Below are 21,556 nucleotides of genomic sequence, written 5' to 3' on the forward strand. Positions count from 1 at the left end.
AATTTGCAGAAAAAAAACTTAAAGGAAAAGCATGAACTGTCTTTTTAAAGTGATATTTTGCAAAGGAGCCCAGAGGGCTCCTCAAATTCATGGTTCAGAGACTCTAAAAAAAAAAGTCTCAGCTTGAACTGCTCCACTGCTGTGTTCTTCAGCCCCAATGACACAAGACGTAGCTAATCTAGAAAAAGACACTGCAAAGTCCGATCTTCATTACCATAACCTCCTACCTTAGCAAAGTGGACGTGAGGATGAAGAGTCATCATCAAAACACATCAAAAGCTGTGCTTCTTCTAACGTGTAGATGATACGCGCATGCACAGAAAAAAAGAAACACCGTTGACATTTTCCTGGGAACTGCACTTGTTGCAGTTCTGTTTTGTACAAGACAACTACTGGTTATACAATAGATTGCGCCATCCTCAACCATTTCTTATCATGTTCATTTATCCACTACAATATTCAAGGTAGGCAATTGCTTGACAGATTGGAAACATTACCTCTGCACCTACAATAGAGTAGACAGGCCTAATCCTGTTCTCATTTTTGCCTGAGCAGTTCAGACCATTCCTTTTCACATGCCTCAATATTTGCAAGAGGTTCACAAGGTCTTTTGTACTTCAGCCCCTTCTTCTCCATCGCTCACCTCCTTTCCCAGTGTAGCAAATTATAACCTACGTGACTGTGAGGTGCCCTACTGCAGAAAACAGCAAGGAGTTCTGGAGGTTAGTTCATAAACAACATGGAAGAGCAACAGGATTTTGTATGGCCTTGAGCACAGCATCAGAACCACGCTATAAAAATTTCCTGCTCCTGTTGCAAGGATATATCATTCCAGAATATGAATGCTCTGAGCTCAAGACTGAATGGGAGAAAATACACATTTTCATTAACATCATGCATTCAGTCTTAACACAAAGTATGAGGCTGGCAATATCTACTACTGCTGCATTAACCTTATAAATGACTACTGAAGGGTGCTGACAAATTAATACAATTTTTTTTTTCTTTTTTTAAATGCATTTGCTCCTTATTACACTTAAGCACTGTTTTTGACTTGCGTAGTTCCAAATCAACATGGAACCTAATGAACAAATAAGAAATTAATACAATAATTTCTTTAAAACAAATAGAAGCACAAAACTTTTCATAGTGAAAATTGTTCCTTTAAATAAATATCCACAGATTCTTTCTGCTGCTTGCAAGTCTGCTCATGATTCCTGCAATACCTGAAGCTACTTCTGAAATAGAAAAGCATTTTAACTTGAGATAAGTTGTGCACACGTGACAATGTGGATTTTGTAGATAAACTGCAGAAGAAGGTCGCTATGGGGGTACTTAACAAAGGTACTTTGTGTTCTTCTGTAAATAGTTTTACATTTTTAAGTAACCAACTCTTATCTGTAACCTTTCCTGTATTGGGTTATGTGAAAAGATGGTATCCTACAAACACCATTTAGGGTTCAAACACAATTTTGATTAAGGAAAACAACGGCCTTATAAAATTAAAGAGGTTCCCAAGATGCATAAGAGTTGAAGACAGGAGGTTATATTCACTCTGTTTTAGAAAGCATAATCATGCCTTTGTATTTTAAAGAACATTTTTCTAGGCTATTAATAGCAGCCTATGATTTTTCCATGTCTTTTTACATAACATGCTGCAGTACCTGCTCAACTCACCTACCGAAGCAATTAAACCACACTTTGCACTGTCACATCAGAAAGTGCTTTCCCTCTTTTCACTTTATCCAAAAAAACACGCCAGTGTTTTACAGTGCTTAATTACGGAAATGATATCATTCACTTGGAGCAGTGTGGAAAACTGTAGTTTGCTTGTTAACTACTGAGTCCTCTCAACTCTGCCTATGTGCCAGGCATCAAAATGGAGCCCCTTTTTCACATAGTTCTGCCACCTAACAAGGGCAGCCCTCTGTGCTGTGCAAACCAAGCACACCCCTACAGACACGTGTGCAGCTCTTTCTGTCAGCCCGCATTTGCCTGGGTGGAACTGATTGAAAACGAGACCGAGAAAGGAGGAAGTGAGCCTCCTTTTCTGTTGGATCTGCAAGTATTAATTCAAGCACAGAAGCAACAGGAAAATAAAACTCTGTCTGTTGAGAGGGATGACTGACAAGGCACAAAGAATGAAGTTGGTAAGGAAAAAAAAATTCAAAAAGATGCTTTCAAGACAAGACATGATTCAGACCACAGCTGATCTCTAGCTTGTTTTATATTATATCCTTTAGACAGGCTGAGCACAGTGGGCTGGGAAGTACAAGTTCCCAAAACACAACTGTGAACACGAAGGTATGGACTGTATATAAAGGAGATCTGCGCCATCCATGCAGATGGCATACACGGTTCAAGTATACCTAGAGGCAAAGGGTCTTATGAGAGTCACCTTTTGGTTCCCTTTTTTCCATTTCTTCGTATTTCAGATGAAAGCAAATGTTCTTTCATGTCCTTCCTGAAGGACCCTACTTTTGGTCCTTGGGATGGTGAAGTTCTGCTCTCCCCTCCTCCAGCACCATTTGCCCAAGAGACTAAGACTGAGCAGATCTACCTCCAAAGCAGGCTGGCAATGCAGTGCTGCTTGTACCCTCCAAAGAGCACACCATCATGCTGGGGCTGGAATTTCTTCTGCTAGCAGCTGGGAACAGGCTGTTCCAGTGTCAGCTCTACAGAAAAGCAACGGTAATAACATCTGAATCTTTCATCATGATGAAATTAAAATCCAGCCACAGTGCCAGCATGTACTCTGGTCAGACAGGGAGACATCTCAATTCAGGATCTCTCAATACCCCATCTCCCTATTGGTTTCTTAACCTCCATATGATCTAGTCTTGTTGGAGGGCTAGGACCTCTCCCTGCACTTCCATCCCCCACAGACACACCAGAACTAAATGATGCTGGGAATACTGAAGCCTACTGCTGCAAAATGAGCAGCATTAACTTTTTAGTCCTCAACATCCTACCCAAAGTCCAGAGAAAGAAAATAAAGCAGAATATTTTCTCCCATTTGTTCCATGAGTCTCATTCCAGTTGAATGATGTGGTGCAGAAAGAAGTCAGCATAGTGTCACCTTACAGCTTTTTCCTGTTACACAAAATTAGGGGATTTTTTTGTCCTTCACAGGGAGATTTATGTTTCTTTTGAATGCTTTTATCTATAAAATGATGTTCTTACAGCTGATTTGTCTACACAGCACTCAGATTTGAAAACCTAATTACATTTGCCTTGGCATCATGATTACCTGTAGGAACACCAAAATGCAATCCATAGTTGTCCCATTGAGGAGTTATAAATAAAGTTATCTAGCTTTCTATTCTTTTTATCCCACCAATATTATACAGAAAAGCCCATGAAAATGCAAAGATTTATTTACAGGAATAACTTTATGCACTGACCCTTGATTTAACCGAGTAATTTCATTCATACATAAATGCATACTTAAGAGCTTGCAGGATCTGGGGTCAGAAAGAACATAAAATTCCTTTTGCCATCCAAGACAAACAGGAAAAAAAAAAAACATTTCAATTGTGGGGAGAGAGTCTTTCTTTCCCTAAGCCTCAAAATTGCCAGTCTAATTTATAATAACATTATAACAACATAGGCAAAAGTAAAGTAAGACTGCTTACTAAGAACATGTAATTGTCCTTTATATTTGTATACAGGACAATGGGGCAGTTTTTAATAAATAGATAGGTAGATACATCGACATTTCTTAAAGAAGGCAAGCCAGCCTTTGTTTAACTTTCCATTCACTTCTAAATTTTCCGTAACAGAAAACTTTCCTTCAGCAAAAACTCTGAAACGTAGCCACTAAGAGCAATGTTGACTCTGAAACACATCATTAGAACAGAAAATACATTTAGCATTCATGACAGGAAGGCAGTTGCTACACATAAAACACAGTAGCCACTGTAGAGGAACCTCACAGTTCCTTAAATAAGTACTCTCTAGATCTGCATACTGCATCCTGAAAAGTAAACCCTAAGATGCATGCCAGAGAGGTTCTCAAAAGCATCTTACTGGCACATCATGTTTTCTCCAAGCAGCAGTGAAATTTTCCTCTCCTAACAGATCTTATGAGTTCTTTATCCTGTTCCTGCAGGAAATAAAACTTTGCTAAGACCCTCTTACGAATCAAAAACTTCTCTGCAAACTGTAGGCTGGTAGACATATGATAAACGATGCGATTTCCATTTCCTAGCAATCACATCTTACAACAAGCTGGCAAGGGTTTATCAGTCAGGTTACTGAGGCAGCCAGCTCTATGCCTCACTGCACCTGCTGTGTCACCATGCCTGCTGTGTTGTGGCAGTCCCACAACTGTTTGAAAGAAAGGACTACTTGTGTCCTCAGAGGTACAAGAGTATGTCCAGACACAAATCTTATGGGTATTTGTATTGCTCAAACAGAATCGGATATTTAACATGGGGTAAGAGTTTGTGCCTACAGAAGTCGCAATGCAGAGAAGTTCCAAAAAATATAACTGAACTCCTGTATTTTCAGATTAAACTATACAGTTTACATCTGTGTAGTGGAGAACTTGACTGAGAGACAAAGAACAGCTGAAATAAGGAACAAATAAATCATGGTTTGGTTCTGAATCACTGTTCACACTTCTTGTCTTTATCTCACTGCAAACTCCCCACTCTACAGAGACTCCAGAGAGCCTACCTGGTATTCACTATTCTGAACTCAAACCACAGAGTCTTCATTACTGGAGATTTTTTTTTCCTTCCTTTCAAACAGAACATTTCAGATCATGTATTTGTATTTTGGTTGTTTTCAACTGCTCCAATCAAAGCTATATCCTCCACCAGAATAATTCACAAACTCATAACAGCTACTGATTAAAATACACTTACTATACAAAAGCTGTCATCTAACTATTGTCATTATCTCATCTACCTACCAACCATCAAACTACGTTCCTGTGACGGTCTGGGGGGCTGGTGAGTCACATGGATGCCCCAATCCTCACCTCTCCACCATGCCTGCAGAAGTAGCGTGCAGCAACTTAACAAAATGGGCCAGCCTGCCTGCCTGAACAGGAGCTTTCCTGATAAAAAGAAAGCAACTGAGCTGGCTTTAGGGTCATTTTACTTCAAAACCTGTCAAGCTTTGATACTTTCTTTCAGAGACAGCTCTGCCTTAGTGCCTGTCTTTAAAGATGACTAATTAATGCCCTAGTAGTTGTGTACACTATGTTCTGTCCCAGCTCCTCTTCAGAGTTGACAGCAAAGAGGTTTCTTTCTTGTCTGATGAATATTATCTTTCCGATTGGTTGAAGATATCTGCTGAGTATTACAGTAAAAGGTGAAATATGCCAGAGCAAGCTTCCGAGCAATTTTCTTTAAAGCTCTGTAAATTAAGGAAACAAGGCTGATGCAGCTATGCTGTCCATTGGCATATGTATCCTCCTATGACCGTACTACAATAAATTCTGAACCACTGGTCAGCCTCAAATGACATCTGAAATAGGACAGTGGTTCCACATATTCCCAAGGAAGCAACAGGGAGAGGTTCAAACCTGTGCCCTGACCACAGAGAATCACAGAATAGTTTGGGTTGGAAAGGACCTCAAAGCCCACCCAGTCCCTCCCTGTGCCATGGGCAGGGCTGCCACCCAGCAGCTCAGCTGCCCAGGTCTCTATCCAACCTGGCCTTGAGCACCTCCAGAGATGGAGCACCACAGCTTACATGGGCAGCTGTGCCAGCGCCTCAACAACCTCTGAGTAATCAATTTCTTCCTAAAGGCATGTAAAGATCAGAGATGGGTGATGCTGGGCTGGCTTCGATCAGCATGTGCACAGCTCAGAAAGTAAATGGGGCTTTATGCTTCCTTCACAGGGCTCATGAGTAGCCTGCAAGCTGGGTGCACAAGGACAGCAAGTCTTTTCCTGGCATCAAAGACTTCAACATGGCCTGCAGAGCTGGAAACAAGCCGCAGCAGGACACTGATGCAACCACTCAAACGGCCCCTATTACAGAGTCTTAATCCCCCTCTTGAATATCCCCTCTTTGAGGTGGCACAGGACAGCCATTTAGCCTCCTGAAATGATGACTGAAGTCACCAAAGCATCCCCTCCTTCAGAGGCAGCAATGATCAGTGTACACAAGGTCACACACCTATGAAAAGACTTAGTTCAGCATGTGCACTTTCCATTCACTTCTCAGACCATTAAATCGCTGTTTTCACGCTGTTCTTGTCTACATCATTCTAAAACCCAGGCTGACTGAAGGGCTTTAGGTTCAGTGAATAACAGAGCCTCAATTGCACACAAAAGGTCCGATGCAATTCCAGTGGCTCACAAGCAAATGCCTGAGGCTGGCACGATTCCAGAGGGTGGACAGTGCCCTCCACTTTTCTTCTACTCCTCCTTCGGGACTCTGCCTGTAACACACTCGTTTCAAAGCAGCTCCTCTTTCGTCCAGCTCTGCAGTAAAACTGGGGTGCTTCCCGGAGCGCTTGTACCCAGCAAGGCCCACAACAGCCAGGCATGTCTACAATTTCAGCACCTCTCTTTATTGCCTCTCTTTGGAAGACAAATACCTGGCCAAAACATCACTATTCTTAAATACCCAAATGCTTTCATGTCTTCAATGAAAGTCTGAGTTTGTGCATAACAAAACTCTGGCAGTGAATGGAAAGCTGAGCGAGGAAGTTGTCTACCCTCTGCATTGTCAGAGCTGAAAGAGACAAGAGGTGGAAGACACAAGCGATTTCTAATGGGTAGAAACAAACTGAATCTTTACAAGCTTTAATAATCATACACTTATTTCAGAATTAGACAGGAAATGAGATTTGTTCTGCAGGTAAATACATTCTGAAGATAAATCCACTTGAAGCATGGTAGCTTGAACGCCTTTTCTTACAGAATCCCCCTTCCCCCAGCAATTACTCAGCAGATATCCCTTTCTGTTGCCAGATGCTCCGAGTACAAATTCTCCCTCCCATCTGCTGTCATACAGTGACATCGACAAACACAACTGGAAGCACTGCTTAAACTCCAAATCCACTCACTGATTTGTTTCCTTGGCAAAACCACACTGCTTCCTTACAACCTGAGCCACTGGGAAAAGCTGTGCATAGAAAAGGAAACTTCACATATGGAAGTGACAGTATTTTTTGCAAAGAAAATAATGGCAATAAGAATCATAGGCATAAAGAAAAACAAGTGAATGGGGTCATTACCCAACCTCCAGACTCTGTAATGACTTTAAACCAGCGTTGTTGAAATCTTGTTCCACAGAAGTCCTCGCTAATTGAGACGAGGCTATTGAATGAATTAATTCAATGCAAAATAAAACGTGGCACAACCTGGCCCCAGGTTCTGCCACCTAGCTGAGACAAACTTCTTCAGCCCCAGACAAGAGCCTTAGGCATCAACAAGCCAACTCCTGCACCAGTGTTTTTCCCTTTCATGTAATTACACACTAGCCTCCAAGCAGCTCCATGTTCCTCCCTGTGCCACTTGTGCCTTGTGAATATGCACAGAGCTCAAACCCAAACCACGTTAATGATAACCTTGTTAAATATAAACCAGTCTGCAATTACACAAACTGCTAACACAAACAAAAAAAAAAAAAATCAGGAAGCTCTGATTGTGCATCAACAATGGTTTCTGAAAACTAAACAAAAACAACATGATGCCCAAGAGGGTACCAGAAGGTGGTTCTTTGTGCCTACACACAGAGGACTGCTCTGTCAAATGACACAAACTCACTTCCAAGCCTGCTGCAAGGAGAGCAAACGGGTGGGAAGAGATGCAGCAGCCGTACACACGAACTACAGAAATCTGATTTTCCTGGCGGCTGCTCTGTGCCTTCACGGCTGTCTCTGGGCAGTCACTGCCATGCCAGGCCTCTGCCACCCACCCTTGCTTCCTGCAGGGCAGCACACGCTGCGTGAGCACCTGCTTTGAGGCTGATGCCAGCCACGTGCATGTCTGTGATTTACCTTTGAGTAGCACTGAGCTCATCCAGGCATCGGGGTCTGTACAGCAGCGTTTCATTGAAATGAAGAGAAAAGGCTGGGCAAAGCCACTGCATGCATGCTGCCATCCTACCCCTTCAGCTATACGTATTAAACAGCAGAAAAAGACATGTTCCGAAACAGAAATAAATTTGTCAAACACAGGCCAAGGCCTGTCCCAGCCTGCACATGTGCCGTATCACAGCCACCAGCACAGCCATGGGGCTTTGGATCTCTGGTCTGCAGACAAGAGCAGTATTACCTCCCTGTGTTAATTCTGAAAAGCAGAGTCATGGAAGGAGAAACCCAGAGGGTGGCAAGCAGATGCATGGCAAAGTAACAAGAGGTTGAGGAAGAAATGATGTGGGTGCGACTAAACATCACTCCAGGACCGGGAGCAGGATGCATGGGTGCAAGGGAAAGCGAGGAGGATGCTCCGGAGCACTCACTCAGAGAGAAGACAGGCTGTAACCCAGCGGTGGGCTACCGGCTGGAAGGTAGGACTGACACCTGGGGGACAGCACCAGAAAGCAACCAGTAGACCCAGGCAGAGGGTGAGAAACAGGGAGCATAGCTGAAACAACCGCCTCCCGAACACCTGGGATTTCTGCAAGCCAGTTGGTTCTGAGAGCGATTTTTCGGCGGCGATCCATGCTTAATTACCCTTACGAGCCCTTGCAATAACAACATGTGACTCAAAGCCTACCTATGTGTCCGAGGGAGAAGCAAAGAGGGAGTGTGGCGAATGGGGAATGTGGGAGCGGCAGCCGGTGCGGGCTCCGAAAGCGGTTCCCTCTCCCCCTCCAGCCTCGATACCCGAGAGCGCTGCTGGAGAAGCGCAAGCAGCTCATTTTGCACCCGCAGAGCAAGCAGCCCATACGCATTTGCACATTTCTACACACGCTCGCAGCTTCTCAGCACAAAGTCTCCGTTTCTCGAGCGGATGGGATGAGCTCGCCTCGAGGCAAAGTAGCCCCGCGGCGAGCGGCAGCCCACGGGCACACCTAGCGCGGGCGACCCGGGAAGCCGGCGGCGCGGGAAGCGGGCGGCGCGGCCCGCCCCTCCGCCCCGACCCGCCCGAGAAGCGCCGCGGCAGCGGGGAGCCCGCAGCCCGCCGCACGGCCCGCGGTCGGGGCTCAGCACCTGCCCGGCCCCGCGCCCGCCCCTCCCCTCCGCCTCGCCCCTCGGCGCCGCTTACCGGGATCGCTGCAGCTCGAAGGTGGCGGCGGGGCCGGGCTGCCCCGGCTCGCAGCAGCCGGGGCCCTGGGGGCTGGCACGACCGAAGGGAGCGGGCAGCACTCCGGCCGTGAAGGAGTTGAGGCGGCCGCGGCTCCCCGCCGGCCCTGCGGCGCCCAGGAAGGCGGCGGCCGGCACCTGCACGGCGGCGAACGCGTCCTCCTCCTCGTCCTCCTCCTCCTCGCGAGGCCGGGGCGGGTCGGCGGGCGCGGCCGGGGGGCTGCTGAGCCGCGGCGGCGGGGCCTGGCGGGGCCTGGAGGCGGCGGCGGAGCCGTCGGCGCCCGGCGGCGGGGGCCGTCCGTCGAGGGAGATGCTGGTGAGGAAGGAGAGCGCGGCCTGCCTGCGCCGGGGGTCGCCGCGCAACGGCGGCGGCGGCGGCCCTTTCCTGGGGCACGACTCTGGCGGCGGCAGGGGCCCGGCGGCCGCGGGGCTGCCCGGACTGGCGGCGGCCGCCGCCATTGTCGGCCCCCTTCCCTCCCCGCTTTCCTCCCGCCGGCCGCCGCCTCTCTCTCTGCCGCCCTTCAGGCCGGCGGGCTAGCAAGGCGCGGGCGGGCGGCGGGACATGGGTGCCATCGAGGGGGCTGCCGCCCCGTCGGGCCACATGGATGGGAACGCGCGGGGCTGCCCTCCGCCCTGCCGTGCCGAGCCCCCGCCGCCTGCCCTGCCCCTATTTATGGGTGCAGCCGCGCGGCGCAGCGCCCCGTGCAACAACACGGCAATCACGTGTGGGAAACGGGGAGCTGGAGGAAAACAAAAGCCCGGCCAGCAACCCGGAGGAGGAGGAGGAGGAGGGAGAAGGGTGGGTCTCTGCGAGCTCCCTCCTTTCAACCTCTCTCGGTGTGCTTTTTTTTTTTTCTCCCCCCCCTCCCTTCTCCTCCTCCTCCTCCTCCTCCTCTTCTTCTTCTTCCCTTCCTGGATGCGTGGGGGCGGGCGGGAGCCGGGGGAGGTGGAGTCTGTGCCCGCGGTGCGCGGCACGTGGCCCGCCGGGCTGGCACCGCTACCGCTGCGGGTCATGGGGCGGTCCGGAGCGCACGGCTCCCCCCTGCAGCGTCCCATAGGCTTCCCAGCCGCTCAGCTCCATCCCTAACCGCGCACTCTGGAGTGAACGCGCTGCATCCCGTCACCCTCTCATCCCCAGCCCCGCAAGGTGCGCCTTCCCCGCCATCCCAAAGCAACGGCCAGCCGGCAGGGCCACCGCGCCGCCGAGTTTCCCTGCTCCATCCCATCGGTGCTGTTGTCTTGTGATGGTAATTTCATCAACGGCTTATGTAAGGGTTGGATAACACAAACACCACAACATATGGTTCATGCGAGATAGCAACGTGCGCTCCATAAAGCATTACAATGACTTGCGATATTCCCATTACGGTCTGTGGATGATTTACAGCCTTTCCAAGCTGTCACAAATAGTGTAACGTCCCCTGTGATTTAGTCAAAAGTTTACTAATTTGATAAACAAAATGGATTATTTGGTTGCAGAGGGAAGTCTAATGTTATTACTGGAGGAAGCGATGGACTTGCTTCTGCATTCCTCTCAAAACTGATAATCTTTTGAGCTTTCACTGACTTTAGAATTGAGCTCTGTGATGGGTTCGTTTGTGAAGTTTGGTCTGCAATGGCCCTTGGTGCCACCAAACCTTGCCTGTAAGGCTCCAGTGTCCCTGGAACACTGCAGCATCCTGGTGCTGCATGGGCAATCTGAGCAATCCCAGCAGGCAGTGCTGAGCAAAGAATGGGAAATGTTGGGGAAAAGAGAGTGTTTCCCAAATCCCATTTTCTTCCGGATGGATTTTGAGGTGGGCATTCCCAGTGCAGATTGAGGTGACACTTTCCTAACAGGTGGCACTGGTGCGCTCACCCTGTGGTACATCAGAGATAGATGGGTTGGGTGGGAGGTAGCAGGCCTGAGTGTAGGCTCCCTTCCCCAGGGTAGAGCCCGGCTGTTGTTACCCACCCATTGGAGAGATGCTCTGCACTCCTGTGGTCGCATCATACCCTTTGAAATAACGCAAGGAAATGCAGAGCTGCAGCCTTAATGCACAAACTTTTTACCCCTTGCATGTCTGATGTGATGCAACCACTGTGTGTGCTTTGCTCTGGAGCCTAAAAGCTCGCTAGGGCAACTGAGTCTCAGAGCATATTTTCCAAAGGCAGCCCCTCCCAGATGACAGGGAAATGAAAGAGGACCACCACATCAGTGCTGGGTGCAGGTCCAGAGGCTGCTCTAACTCGGGGGCAGGTTTGATGTGTGCAGAAAAATGCACTCCTTTCACTAAATTACTCTTGTTGTGGGATAAATATTAAGAGTTATTTGGTGCTGGAGGCATGACCTCTGTTGTACAGCTCCTCCAAAGCTAGAGAAAAGCATCAGCCCACCCTGTGCACACTTGTGTCCAGGTGTGTTTTAGCACCTGATTTGACAGTGTGATGCCTGCAGTCAGGGCTGCTCATGGGAATGGTTCAGCTTATTGAACCTCCTTGCGTCAAAATTAGAGGAGCTGGGAAAATCTGTTATGTATTTGGATTGCTATTTAGCTTTGAAAATATTTATTTTACTGTTTATTGTTATTTAAATTACTAACCCAGCTCTTTCACCCCATGTGACATTTGCAGTGTGCATATCTGTGGGGGCCCAGCAGCCCCACTGCCTCTGTGCTAACATAAACGAGCTGCCCTGTGGGTGCTGTGTATGTATGTGCTGTCTTACCCAACAGCGTTATTGAAAGGGGGTTAAAACATCCCTTCCTTTGCACAAAATGATGAACTCATTTTGAGAAAGCACCATGCAACAGAAATATGACTTTCTCAGTCAAAAGTGGAGATATGTTTGTTAATAAGCAGAGCACTAGAGTACAGAGATAATTGGCATGCTAGAAATACCGGGCTCTCTAGGCCTATTTATATGTTTAGTAGCAAATATAAATGGATATGTACAACCTAAGGTGGATGTTCTTTTCCAGTTCCTTGCATCCTGTTGATCTGTGCTTAGCAAGGCTTTAGGTGACTCTGTGTGCTACAGGAGTCCCATTTGCTGGAGGTTATGTGGAAACGTTAAACAAATTGACTTTGCTGGTTGAAACTTTTTTTCTTTGATGGGGAGCAGTGGTGGACTAGAGGAAATAGCAGAGTTGAAAGGAAAACCAAAAATACATATTCTGGAAACCTGCTTCTGTGACTGTTTTTTAAATCATTTTCCTCTCCAATTTCTCTTCCAACCAACCAGCTCTACCCAAGTGCAAGCAAATGTTTTTATTTCAGAGGTCACGGGCTTATGTAAGTGGCTGGACAACAAGTGGTAACAGGAGTGGTAGAGCATGATAACTTTTTCACCCAGTGCACAAAGAGCTGGAAGAGAGACTCATCAGCTGTGGGTATTTGGAGATAGTGAGGAACTTGGGGTGACACAGGTAAGTGCAGATGCTGGGTTTAAAGACATCACGGAGGGTGGAGGGAGTTCGGACAAAAAGTGAAAGCGCAGCAATTTGCCACTCTGAGAAATGAGCCTGTAAAAATGGTGCCTCTGCTTTCATAAGAAAGTGAACCCAAGTGGAGATGCCTTATGCTGTTGTGGTTTTAACATCTGCTGTCTTGGCTTTAATATAGTCAGTGCAAAGTCCTGTTGCAATGCAAGGGTGAAGAACAAGTGTGGAAGGCCGCAGAAGCCGAAGCTGTTCTCCTGGATGGCTTGCCTCCTCAAACTGGAAAAATTTCACTTTGTAGAGTTGAAAACTTTGTCTGGAGCTTTAGTCAGAGACAGGATTTGTATTGAGTTGAGAGTTAACTCTGTGAGACTAACTAGTCCTGAGCCACCAACATGGCCAGGGCAGTGCTCAAGTGTCCTCAGTTTACTGTTTGTGTGCTTTAGTGATAAAAACAGGCTTCTCATGGTCACTGACACTTGTTAGAGCTGTGGAGTGGAGGCAGCTAGTGGAAGGAAAAGTAAATGTGATTCTCCCTTGTAGTTTTGACAGCACTGTTTTCTACCTGTCAGGATCAGCCTAGTAATGCTGTTACACAAAATTCTGCAAAGTAGGCATCTGGAGCCAGTACTTTGTTGCTTCTATAGTTGACAACAGGAACAATTGCCTCCAGTGGTCATGGACCTCACCACCAGGTCCTGGCAGATTTTCTGTAGTCTCTGAGCACACTTGCTGTGCAAGACTTTGGAGAAACAGCAAATATGCAATCTTACAAATGTTTTTTTTCTTCTCTTCCCAAAGTCTCTTTGTGGAATAGAATTGCATTTCAGAAGAGGAAATAGTCGTAGCCTTGAAGGAAGACTTGGAATGTGAATTTAATAATCCTTCTGCTTAAAAGGAGGTTTTAGCAGAAATAAAGTAGAGAGAATTTAAATGCATTTCACTGAAAGCCATAGTCAGGAATGGAAATTGGATAAGGACAGTACAAATTCCTTATGAAATACTAATACTGCATCTGGATAGTAAAGGCCTGTTCCAGTGCCAGACCCCAACCTTCGGTCTGTTGTAAATTTAGCCTGATTCTCAGAAATGCTAAGTACTTGCTTCCCATTGGAAATTTTTCAGGAGCCTGAGTGTTTTATTTCTGAGGGCCGCCTTTACCAATTGAGCATAAAAGCTTGACGCTAACCTGCTTGTCATCTTTGAAAAACAGATTTCCTGGAAGTGCATACAGCCACAGTTGTCTCTTATGAACTTTATAACTTTATTTTCTTGCCTTGTTCTAAGGTATGTGCCAACAGTAGCCAGTGAACGTAAAACCAAATTCTTGCATGGTGATTATAAAGTGGGAGAGATTTGTGATTGCCTAACATTACAGTTGGAACAGCATGAGCAAGATCCTGTGTGTAGCTGGCAGGATGAGCAGAAGCAGATAGCCACAGCAAAGGTGAAACATTGCCTGCACAGATCAGCTGACATGCAGATCACAAAGGCACAGAACCTCATTATTTAAGATGTCAGAGGTGTGGCACATGTGGTGTTGATGTGCCTGTTGTACTGCCTTGAACGGTTCCTGCGATCACCAGAAGGCAAGCAGTGGGTGGCAGGGCCAATTGGGTAGATATTTGTCTCTTAAAGAAATTAGGCCACTCTAATTAAGTGGTGAGACCTCTAATCCATATCATTCCTCTGACTCATAGTACCTTTACGTGAGGCTGGTGGCAAGAGCTTTTTATTAAGATGACTTAACGTTTTCCAATGTAAGACCATGGTGTTTTCTTTGTTAGATCCTCTTTAGGCCTAACATTTTTTCAGGAAACTTTGGTCAAAGTCATTATGGCAGCTCGAATAGTAGGAACAAAAAAAACACGTGGCTTCTCCCATGTTAGAAATTCTTCTAACCTTTCCTTTGAAATACCCAAGCATGCCTGCACTGAAACAAAAATTTAGGAGGTGGGCTTCTGTGTCTGAAGTGGGGCTGGGAAAGGAGGAAGGAATGCTCTTCCTATCAAATGCACCCACCTCTGAATCATGTAACGTGCCCATGGTTCTAGCTAGAGACTTCTTACTGCTTAACTGCTAAAGTTGCCAGAGGTTATGCCTTCCTTGAGCAAGTTTCAGCCTTCTAAAGTAGCTGAGAGCATCCGGACCCCAGGCCTACAAGGGCTATTCCCAGCTGCTCTGGGCTGCGGTGGAGGCAGCTGCTGAAATGCAGGTTCAGGACATGCAAGCAGTATGGAGGAGCGAACCATATGTTTGGGTACACAGAGGGAAGGAGCTGCATCAGAAAGAAACACCATCCTCCCTTCTGATGAATGCATGGCAAGGGGGCTGAAGAGCTGCACACTCAGCCTGAATTTTCCTTCCTCACATCTTGGATGCTTGAATTTTTAAGGTTACTCCTTCATCTTGGGCTGCATTTAAGGATTTTTGTTGTTGTGGTTGTTTGTTTGCTGTATATATTCTGCAGTCTCTTAAAGACCTGTCTTAAAGACAGGAGTTCTGTTTTTCTAGGTGCTGCTAAAATGCTGTCCCATACCGCAATGAGCTTGCAGATAAATAGACAAAACAAGGAAGGTGGCCACGTCCAAGCTGCAACTGGAACGTAGCAGTTTCTGGCTCCTATTTGAGTGATTAAATGGGAACAGGGCCACATAGCTCCTCCCTTCTCTTGGAAAACAAAAACTGTGGACACTTGTAGAGAAAACAACCCCAATCTCTGTCCTTGTCTGGCTGAAGTTTTCTTCTGTGGAATCAGAAATATGTTTGCAGTATCACAATAAGTTAACATAGGTGTGAGATTCAAAATGGAGTAGTCTTTATTCAGATGAGCAAATGTCCTGCGCTCCTGGTAATCTCCTTAAGCAGCAGCATAAATAAGAAGCGGCTTGCAATGGCAGTAGAACGGAACAGAACAACAAGACTGATGGCTGAAAAGAACTTTTTTACTGTTTTAATAAAGTGACAGCTGTAATTTATCCCATTCCTTACCATTTTGAGATAATTTGGACTTGAGTATGGAATTGCTGGGTGTTAAGATTGCAGCAGGAAGCCTGGAAGAACATCCGTCATCGCCATGGCTTGTGTTAATTTTTAATCATCTCCGGATAATTTTAAAACATAGCTGCAGGTTTCTGAAACATTCATGTGAGCAAGTCAGTAAGTATGTTGGCTGCCTTGGGTAGGAAAATCCTCCAGTTCACAGGACAGGCTGACCAAGGAGCTGCGAGAGAGCAAAAATGCTGTTGACACCTACTGAGACACAGTCTTCAATGAGAGTAAAAACATTAAATAAATAGCATCTGAAGTTCCCAGAGGGACATGCTGGCGGAGCGCTTCACTGCAGAGACTCTCACACAAGTTCAGCCTGACTGGAAATGTTTAATATACAAGAGAAAAAAAAAAATCATTCAAGAGATTTTTTTTCCTCTTCTTGAAACTATTAAATTCAGGGAGTGCGACTCCAGTGGGAATGAAGGAGGAGAATGGAAAACTTTTGGTGGGGTGAGCTGAGGTTTTGCATCTTCTTAATGGCGTTCTTCTGCCTCTGTGCAATGTGGTACCTCACGAGCACGGCGCTTGGTGCACTCCAGAATTTCAGGGTTGAGTTAGTTGTCCAGCTGTGAGCTCTGGGAGATCCTCAGCAGCAGGTGATCATCACTGGCTGGAGGCAGAGCAGGCTCCCCTCGTACCTGCACATGTGGCCTGGCCCGTGGCCTCCCCTTCTCCTTTCCCTTTAGGGAGGCACAGGCTCTGCCTGGGTCCTTTGAGCAATGCTCTTGTGTAAATATATGCCATGGGCAAATTTCCAGCATTATAATACCCAACAAGGTCAGCTCTGTCTCTTTCCCAGGGCAGCCAGAAAAGCTGGCACAACACATTGAGGAAGATAGAAATGGCAGCGACCTTGGTGGGGCTGGGGCCTGTCGTGGCCATGGGCTGGGTGGGGGGAGGGAGATCAGCTTTGCTCCCTGCAAACCTCTGAGTTCCTGGAGTCAGCACTGCTGATGCTTGTGTATGCTCGCCAGAAGCACTTCCTGAGGGGCTCCGAGGGCCTTAGGATTCTCAGAAGTGGCATAGGTAGCCCAACCCGGGCATGGATACCTAAGGGAGATGTCTGGAGAATGGTTTGTCTCCTTTGTCAATGAGGGTTGTATGTGGAGGAGGACCCCCTAAATCCTGCTGCTTGCCTTTATATTGGGATGGGAGGAAATTCAAGACCCATCTGGATGCCTTCCTGTGTGACCTGTGGTAACATGCAGGGGGTTGCACTTGATGATCTCAGGAGCGCCCTTCCAGCCCCTGTGATTCTATGATTCTGTGATTCTGTGAAATCCAGCCCTCATGAAGGACAAAAAATTTATCTGCAGAATTGCCAAGGGTACAGCTAGCTGCTGCTTGGGGCAAGCCAGCCACTCAATGCTACTCTGAATTAACCGTAACTTGCCATATGCTTATCTTGTATAAACCATCTGATAGCTAAACATCGGTCTAAATGGGATGCCTTTTCCCCTCAGGAAAGTTTTGGCAGGAAATTTTTGTAAGCAGACAACTGAAATTAAATTAATGGGAAAGTGGTCCTCAAGCAAGAGAGGTCCAAAGTCTTCTGCCATCTCCACTCAAATGGACTAGCACCTTGGAGTAATAGTCTTCGTGTTGAGATCAGTGAGGTTGCAATAAAATACAGTTAAAGGCCAGAAAGGAAATTGAACAGTTCAAAGATATGGCAGTGTGGCAAAACAGAACAGCTCTGCTAGAATGACTTTTTGTGCATATTTGGTGTATCTGCAGTTCTTTTGTTTTGAATCTTGATGCACTGGTAATTCCCTCTTCCAAAGTTCAGATCAATGGTTTAGTTTTAATTTACTGCAATGTCTGTTTTTTGTGCCAGATTTTCTGTCTGGGGGAAAAGTTAATGTTCAGATATGCACTGAGGGAAATTATATTTTGCACACACACACACATATATAATGTATATGTATGAAAGTATACATATGTATGTTTATAGATAGAAGGATGTTTTGTTTTCCCCTGCAGGGATGTAATTTCAACTGGATCTAATAGGACATAATACATACGCTTAAACTGGAGCAGCTGCAAGAACATGCAGCAGAACTATTCTGCTGGCTGTTTTTGGAAACGCGTTAGCCATCTCCATTATACCAGCATGACTGCGTTCCTATGGGAACAAGCTTCCTCATAGCAAGAATCTTCTATAGTGAGAGCAGGTGGTTCCTGGTTAAAAACTTAGGGTTTGGCACGCAACTTAATATTTTGTAAATATCAAATATTCTGCAATGCTTTGTCTAAACTCACTCATTTTCAAAACAAATTAGCTTTTTTTTTTTCTTCAACTCTGTCAATGAGGCTAGATACAACAAGCCCTGTTAAAATTGTCATTAGGGCTTGTTATTAGATCTGCAATAGTGAAAGCCTGTTTGCACCCTTGTAGCAACTATGATGTTGCTTGAAGAGCTGCAAGCAAGAGGCAGTTCCCTTTCTGAAGGGCACCGTACTATAGCCATAAGGCTGCAGTAAGCTTTTTAGAACTACCAGTGAATTAAAGTAATAGCATTCTTTGTGAGGGAGCCTATTAAAATCTGACTTTGTGTTATCATCTGCCTTAAATACATATCTTCTCTGAAGAAAGGTCTTGGGTTGTATACTGTGAGAATATTACATTGTTGTAGTGTTACTTGCACCAGGAGCGATGCTTACAGGAAGGAACCCTAGAACTTTACAGTTCTCTCAAGAATGCCTTGGAAATAAAGAATTATAGGAGAAAAGAAACCATCATCCTGACTGATCAGTTAGACAATGAAGCAGTCGCTGTAGCTAGCTGAAAGCTTCTTTGAACCAGCGTTCTGAGCCTTCATACCTTGCACTGAAGCTGATCAAATGTATCTGCTTTATTTTTAACTCCAAACTGGTAGAACTGCCAGCAAAGTATCTGTTGTGCACGTAAGTGATATGAAGGAAGCAGAACTTAATCTGCAAGCAGATAATGAATGAACATTGCTGGAAGTTGTAGCAAGGCTAGGACTCAAATTTCAAGGCAGGCTTGTAAGTTGTGGGGAAGTATGCAGTTAAACTAAGTCAGTAGCGCTGTGTATCAAGGGTATAGATGTAAACAAATGGAACAAAGATGTCAGAGTTGTGTATCCTCTGGTCTTGTCCTTATCCCTCCTGTAATCACAGCTGCAACTCCTCTAGCTCAATTCTCAGTGCTGATTCATCTGTCTTACCTCTGCTGCCACAGTTGTGTCTTTCCTTGCTGAGACTCTGGTCCTGGCTGCAGCTCCTCTTGTACCCTGGCTGTGGTGAGCCATCTACCTGATGAAGGCAAGGGTACCTCATCTATGGCATTTATTTCTCTTGCTCTCCTTAGGGCAGATGATGGTGAATTCGCCCTGAAGAAGCACCTAAGGTGCCTGAGACTCAGTGAACTTCACAGAATCACAGAATTGTAGGGGTTGGAAGGGACCTCTAGAGAGGTAGAGGTAGAGAGGTCTGAGACCTACCCCCAAACTTCAGGCACTTGTGGAAACCTCCAAGAAAACTGCTGGAGTAATGGTCTTGTTGATCATACAGTATGACAAGGGCTTGGTGTTGAGAAACTGAAATATGTTTCAAGAGAGTCTGCTGTTTGCCCTGGTATATGCACTGCTGGTTCAGGCCCCTTCAGCAGCTTACAAGCAGACCGAGAGTGCCACCTTCCTATAGAGTTTCACCTGACTGATTTTTGAGGGTAGAAAATGTTTTTGAGAAGTAGAAGTGAAGAAGAACAGCGCCTAAAGAAATATTTAATGATTGCAAAACTTAGTATTGATATTCTATCTAATGTCAGGAACCTTCCTATGTACATGTCATTGCTAGAGCAGTTGGAAATGTTGTCACTTCTATTTTTGTGCTTCAGAAGATAGAGGAATTTTAAACTGTGATGCCTAACCAGCGTCTCAGTGGAGATACTGGTCTGATAACAAATGATGAAGCATATACCTTACCCTTGGAAACAACTATTCGCAGTTGCTGTCTTTAGAACAGTCGTTCTAGCTCAAAGGAGAGCCATGCAGTAAAAACATGGGTGTGTTAGTCTTTAGTGTGCTTGATAAGACGCGAATTTGTTTGCGTAGTCATCTGCTTGCCAACTAGAACAAGGTGGGTTGAGGGTTATGGTGCTTTTATTGCTCTATATGAAGTAAACTTGGATACGGAGGAAAACAATGGACCACAAAGGCTGTAAGAATAATAAATGAAGGTAGAGCCATTTCTTCTTGGAACTCCAAATGCTTAAACTTGGCAGGCATGAGTTTCTGAAGTGGATGTATATGGCAAAAGCAAGCAATGACAGTGCCTTCTAATAGGATACAAGCACTACAGAGCAACAGGAGATAACAAAGAAGAAAAATTGGCTCACTTCTTCCAATGACCAGTGATGGCTCAAGAGGAGTGCAATTTCTATCCAAAGAGATGCTGCTTCCTTGGTTGCTGACTCTTAAATGAGGGTGAGGGACGGTAGATCCAGGCTGCACCCCTTCCAATCAAAAAGGTGCATGGCTTGCACCTGAGCTCCTCCTGACCTGGTGCTCAGCAATTGCTTCAGGCCCTGACCTGGCAATTCCACTGCAGGATGTTTTTAAAGGGCAGCAAGCCAAATGGTTTTAAGCCAAATGTGTGGCTATTTGGGGAAATATCTTGGAGAGTATCGATTGACTCTACCAAATGTCATTTTAATTGAGGGTGAATGTTTGCAGTTCTGCCTCAGTTTGGAGGCCTGCACCTGTGCAGCAGGGCACTGCAACACTCAGTGTCAAGCAGGACAAGAGCTGGTCCTCTGAGAAGGGTTGGTAGCTCTCATAGAGGATCTTCTTTCCCCTCCCTGCTGTGAGTGTTCTCTTGCAAGTGTTACGAAATGCAAATGCTACAGCACTGTGTGGGTGAAACCTAGAAAGCACAACTCCCCTAGAAGCTGGCTGCCAGTGAAGCATCCCAGCCTCATTTGTTTTCAGGATAAATGCTGTCTTGAAGAGTGTGCTGGTGTGCCCTGCTTTGTATAGGCAGATTCTTCTCCCCCTATGGCAGTGGCATGTGCAGCCCGTTCCATGCCTACTGCCCTGTGATGCAGCACCTGCCCCAAGCCCCCAGCTGCCCTCCCCTCACACAGCTCCATACCGTTCCCTCAGGCCCTGTCGCTGTCACTGAGAGCAGAGCTCAGTGCTGACCCTCCGCTCCCTGTGAGGAGCTGTAAGCCACAGATGGAAGAGAGATGGCCTGAAGGAGGAGCAGGGCAGCCCTTTGCTGTGGATGCAGCAGAATGGTGCTAGGCCAGTTCTCTGGATGTAGGAAAGGCTGGCGCTCCACCTGCCCTCCAGTCAAAGTTCTCCCCTGGAAGCAGATGCTGTCTCCAGTCCGGGAAGTGCTCTGTGCTCAGACGTTGCCTCCCTTGAAAGCTCCATGGCTCTGCCTGCACAGTTGTTGATTTCAGCAAGGCTCTTTGAAGTCCATCAAAGCGGTCTTTAATGCTGCGTGACCAACTTAAAGGCTTTTTTCTTTTTCATCAGCTTCGTGAGGAATAAAGCACATCTGAAGCAGGACATGGCAGTGCTTTCTCTTGTGCTGGAGGACGGGTGCTCTGGCAGGACAGACTGCCAGAGGAACATCATCTCTACTCTGACTCCTGACAGGAATGATGGAGCTGTTTTTCCTGTGAATTTCCAGCTAGGCTGTTCAAATAAACTCCATGAGAGCTTCTGCCCGGAAGCCATCATCCTGCCTCTGTATTTGCCTCCATTCAGTAAGCATCATTCTGTGATGCTCTTGGAGATCTCCTGCAGAGCTTTCCACTGTGTGGCAGAAATTACCCTGTGCACCACCCGATAGAACTCTGGTACCTCCCATAATCACACAGAGCACTTGGAGG

The 21,556-nt window shown here is 46.3% G+C and overlaps 1 protein-coding gene across 2 annotated transcripts in view; it reads right to left on the reverse strand.

Annotated features, from left to right (window-relative positions):
• The window catches only part of CABLES1 (Cdk5 and Abl enzyme substrate 1), a 67,173-nt gene extending 57,497 nt beyond the window's left edge, over positions 1 to 9,676 (reverse strand). The window contains exon 1 of one of the 2 annotated variants that reach the window (XM_042833968.1): positions 9,180 to 9,676. In XM_042833968.1, coding sequence (XP_042689902.1) covers positions 9,180 to 9,676 — 497 coding nt within the window. Of the gene's footprint in view, positions 1 to 8,687; positions 8,709 to 9,179 lie in introns of those variants that run through there. The other variant, XM_042833977.1, reaches the window with a different exon arrangement.
• Positions 9,677 to 21,556: the final 11,880 nt, after the last annotated feature.

Source organism: Centrocercus urophasianus, unplaced genomic scaffold (assembly GCF_019232065.1).
Source record: "Centrocercus urophasianus isolate 14NV4802_14NV808 unplaced genomic scaffold, USGS_Curo_1.0 seq_11, whole genome shotgun sequence".
NCBI classification, from domain to species: domain Eukaryota; kingdom Metazoa; phylum Chordata; class Aves; order Galliformes; family Phasianidae; genus Centrocercus; species Centrocercus urophasianus.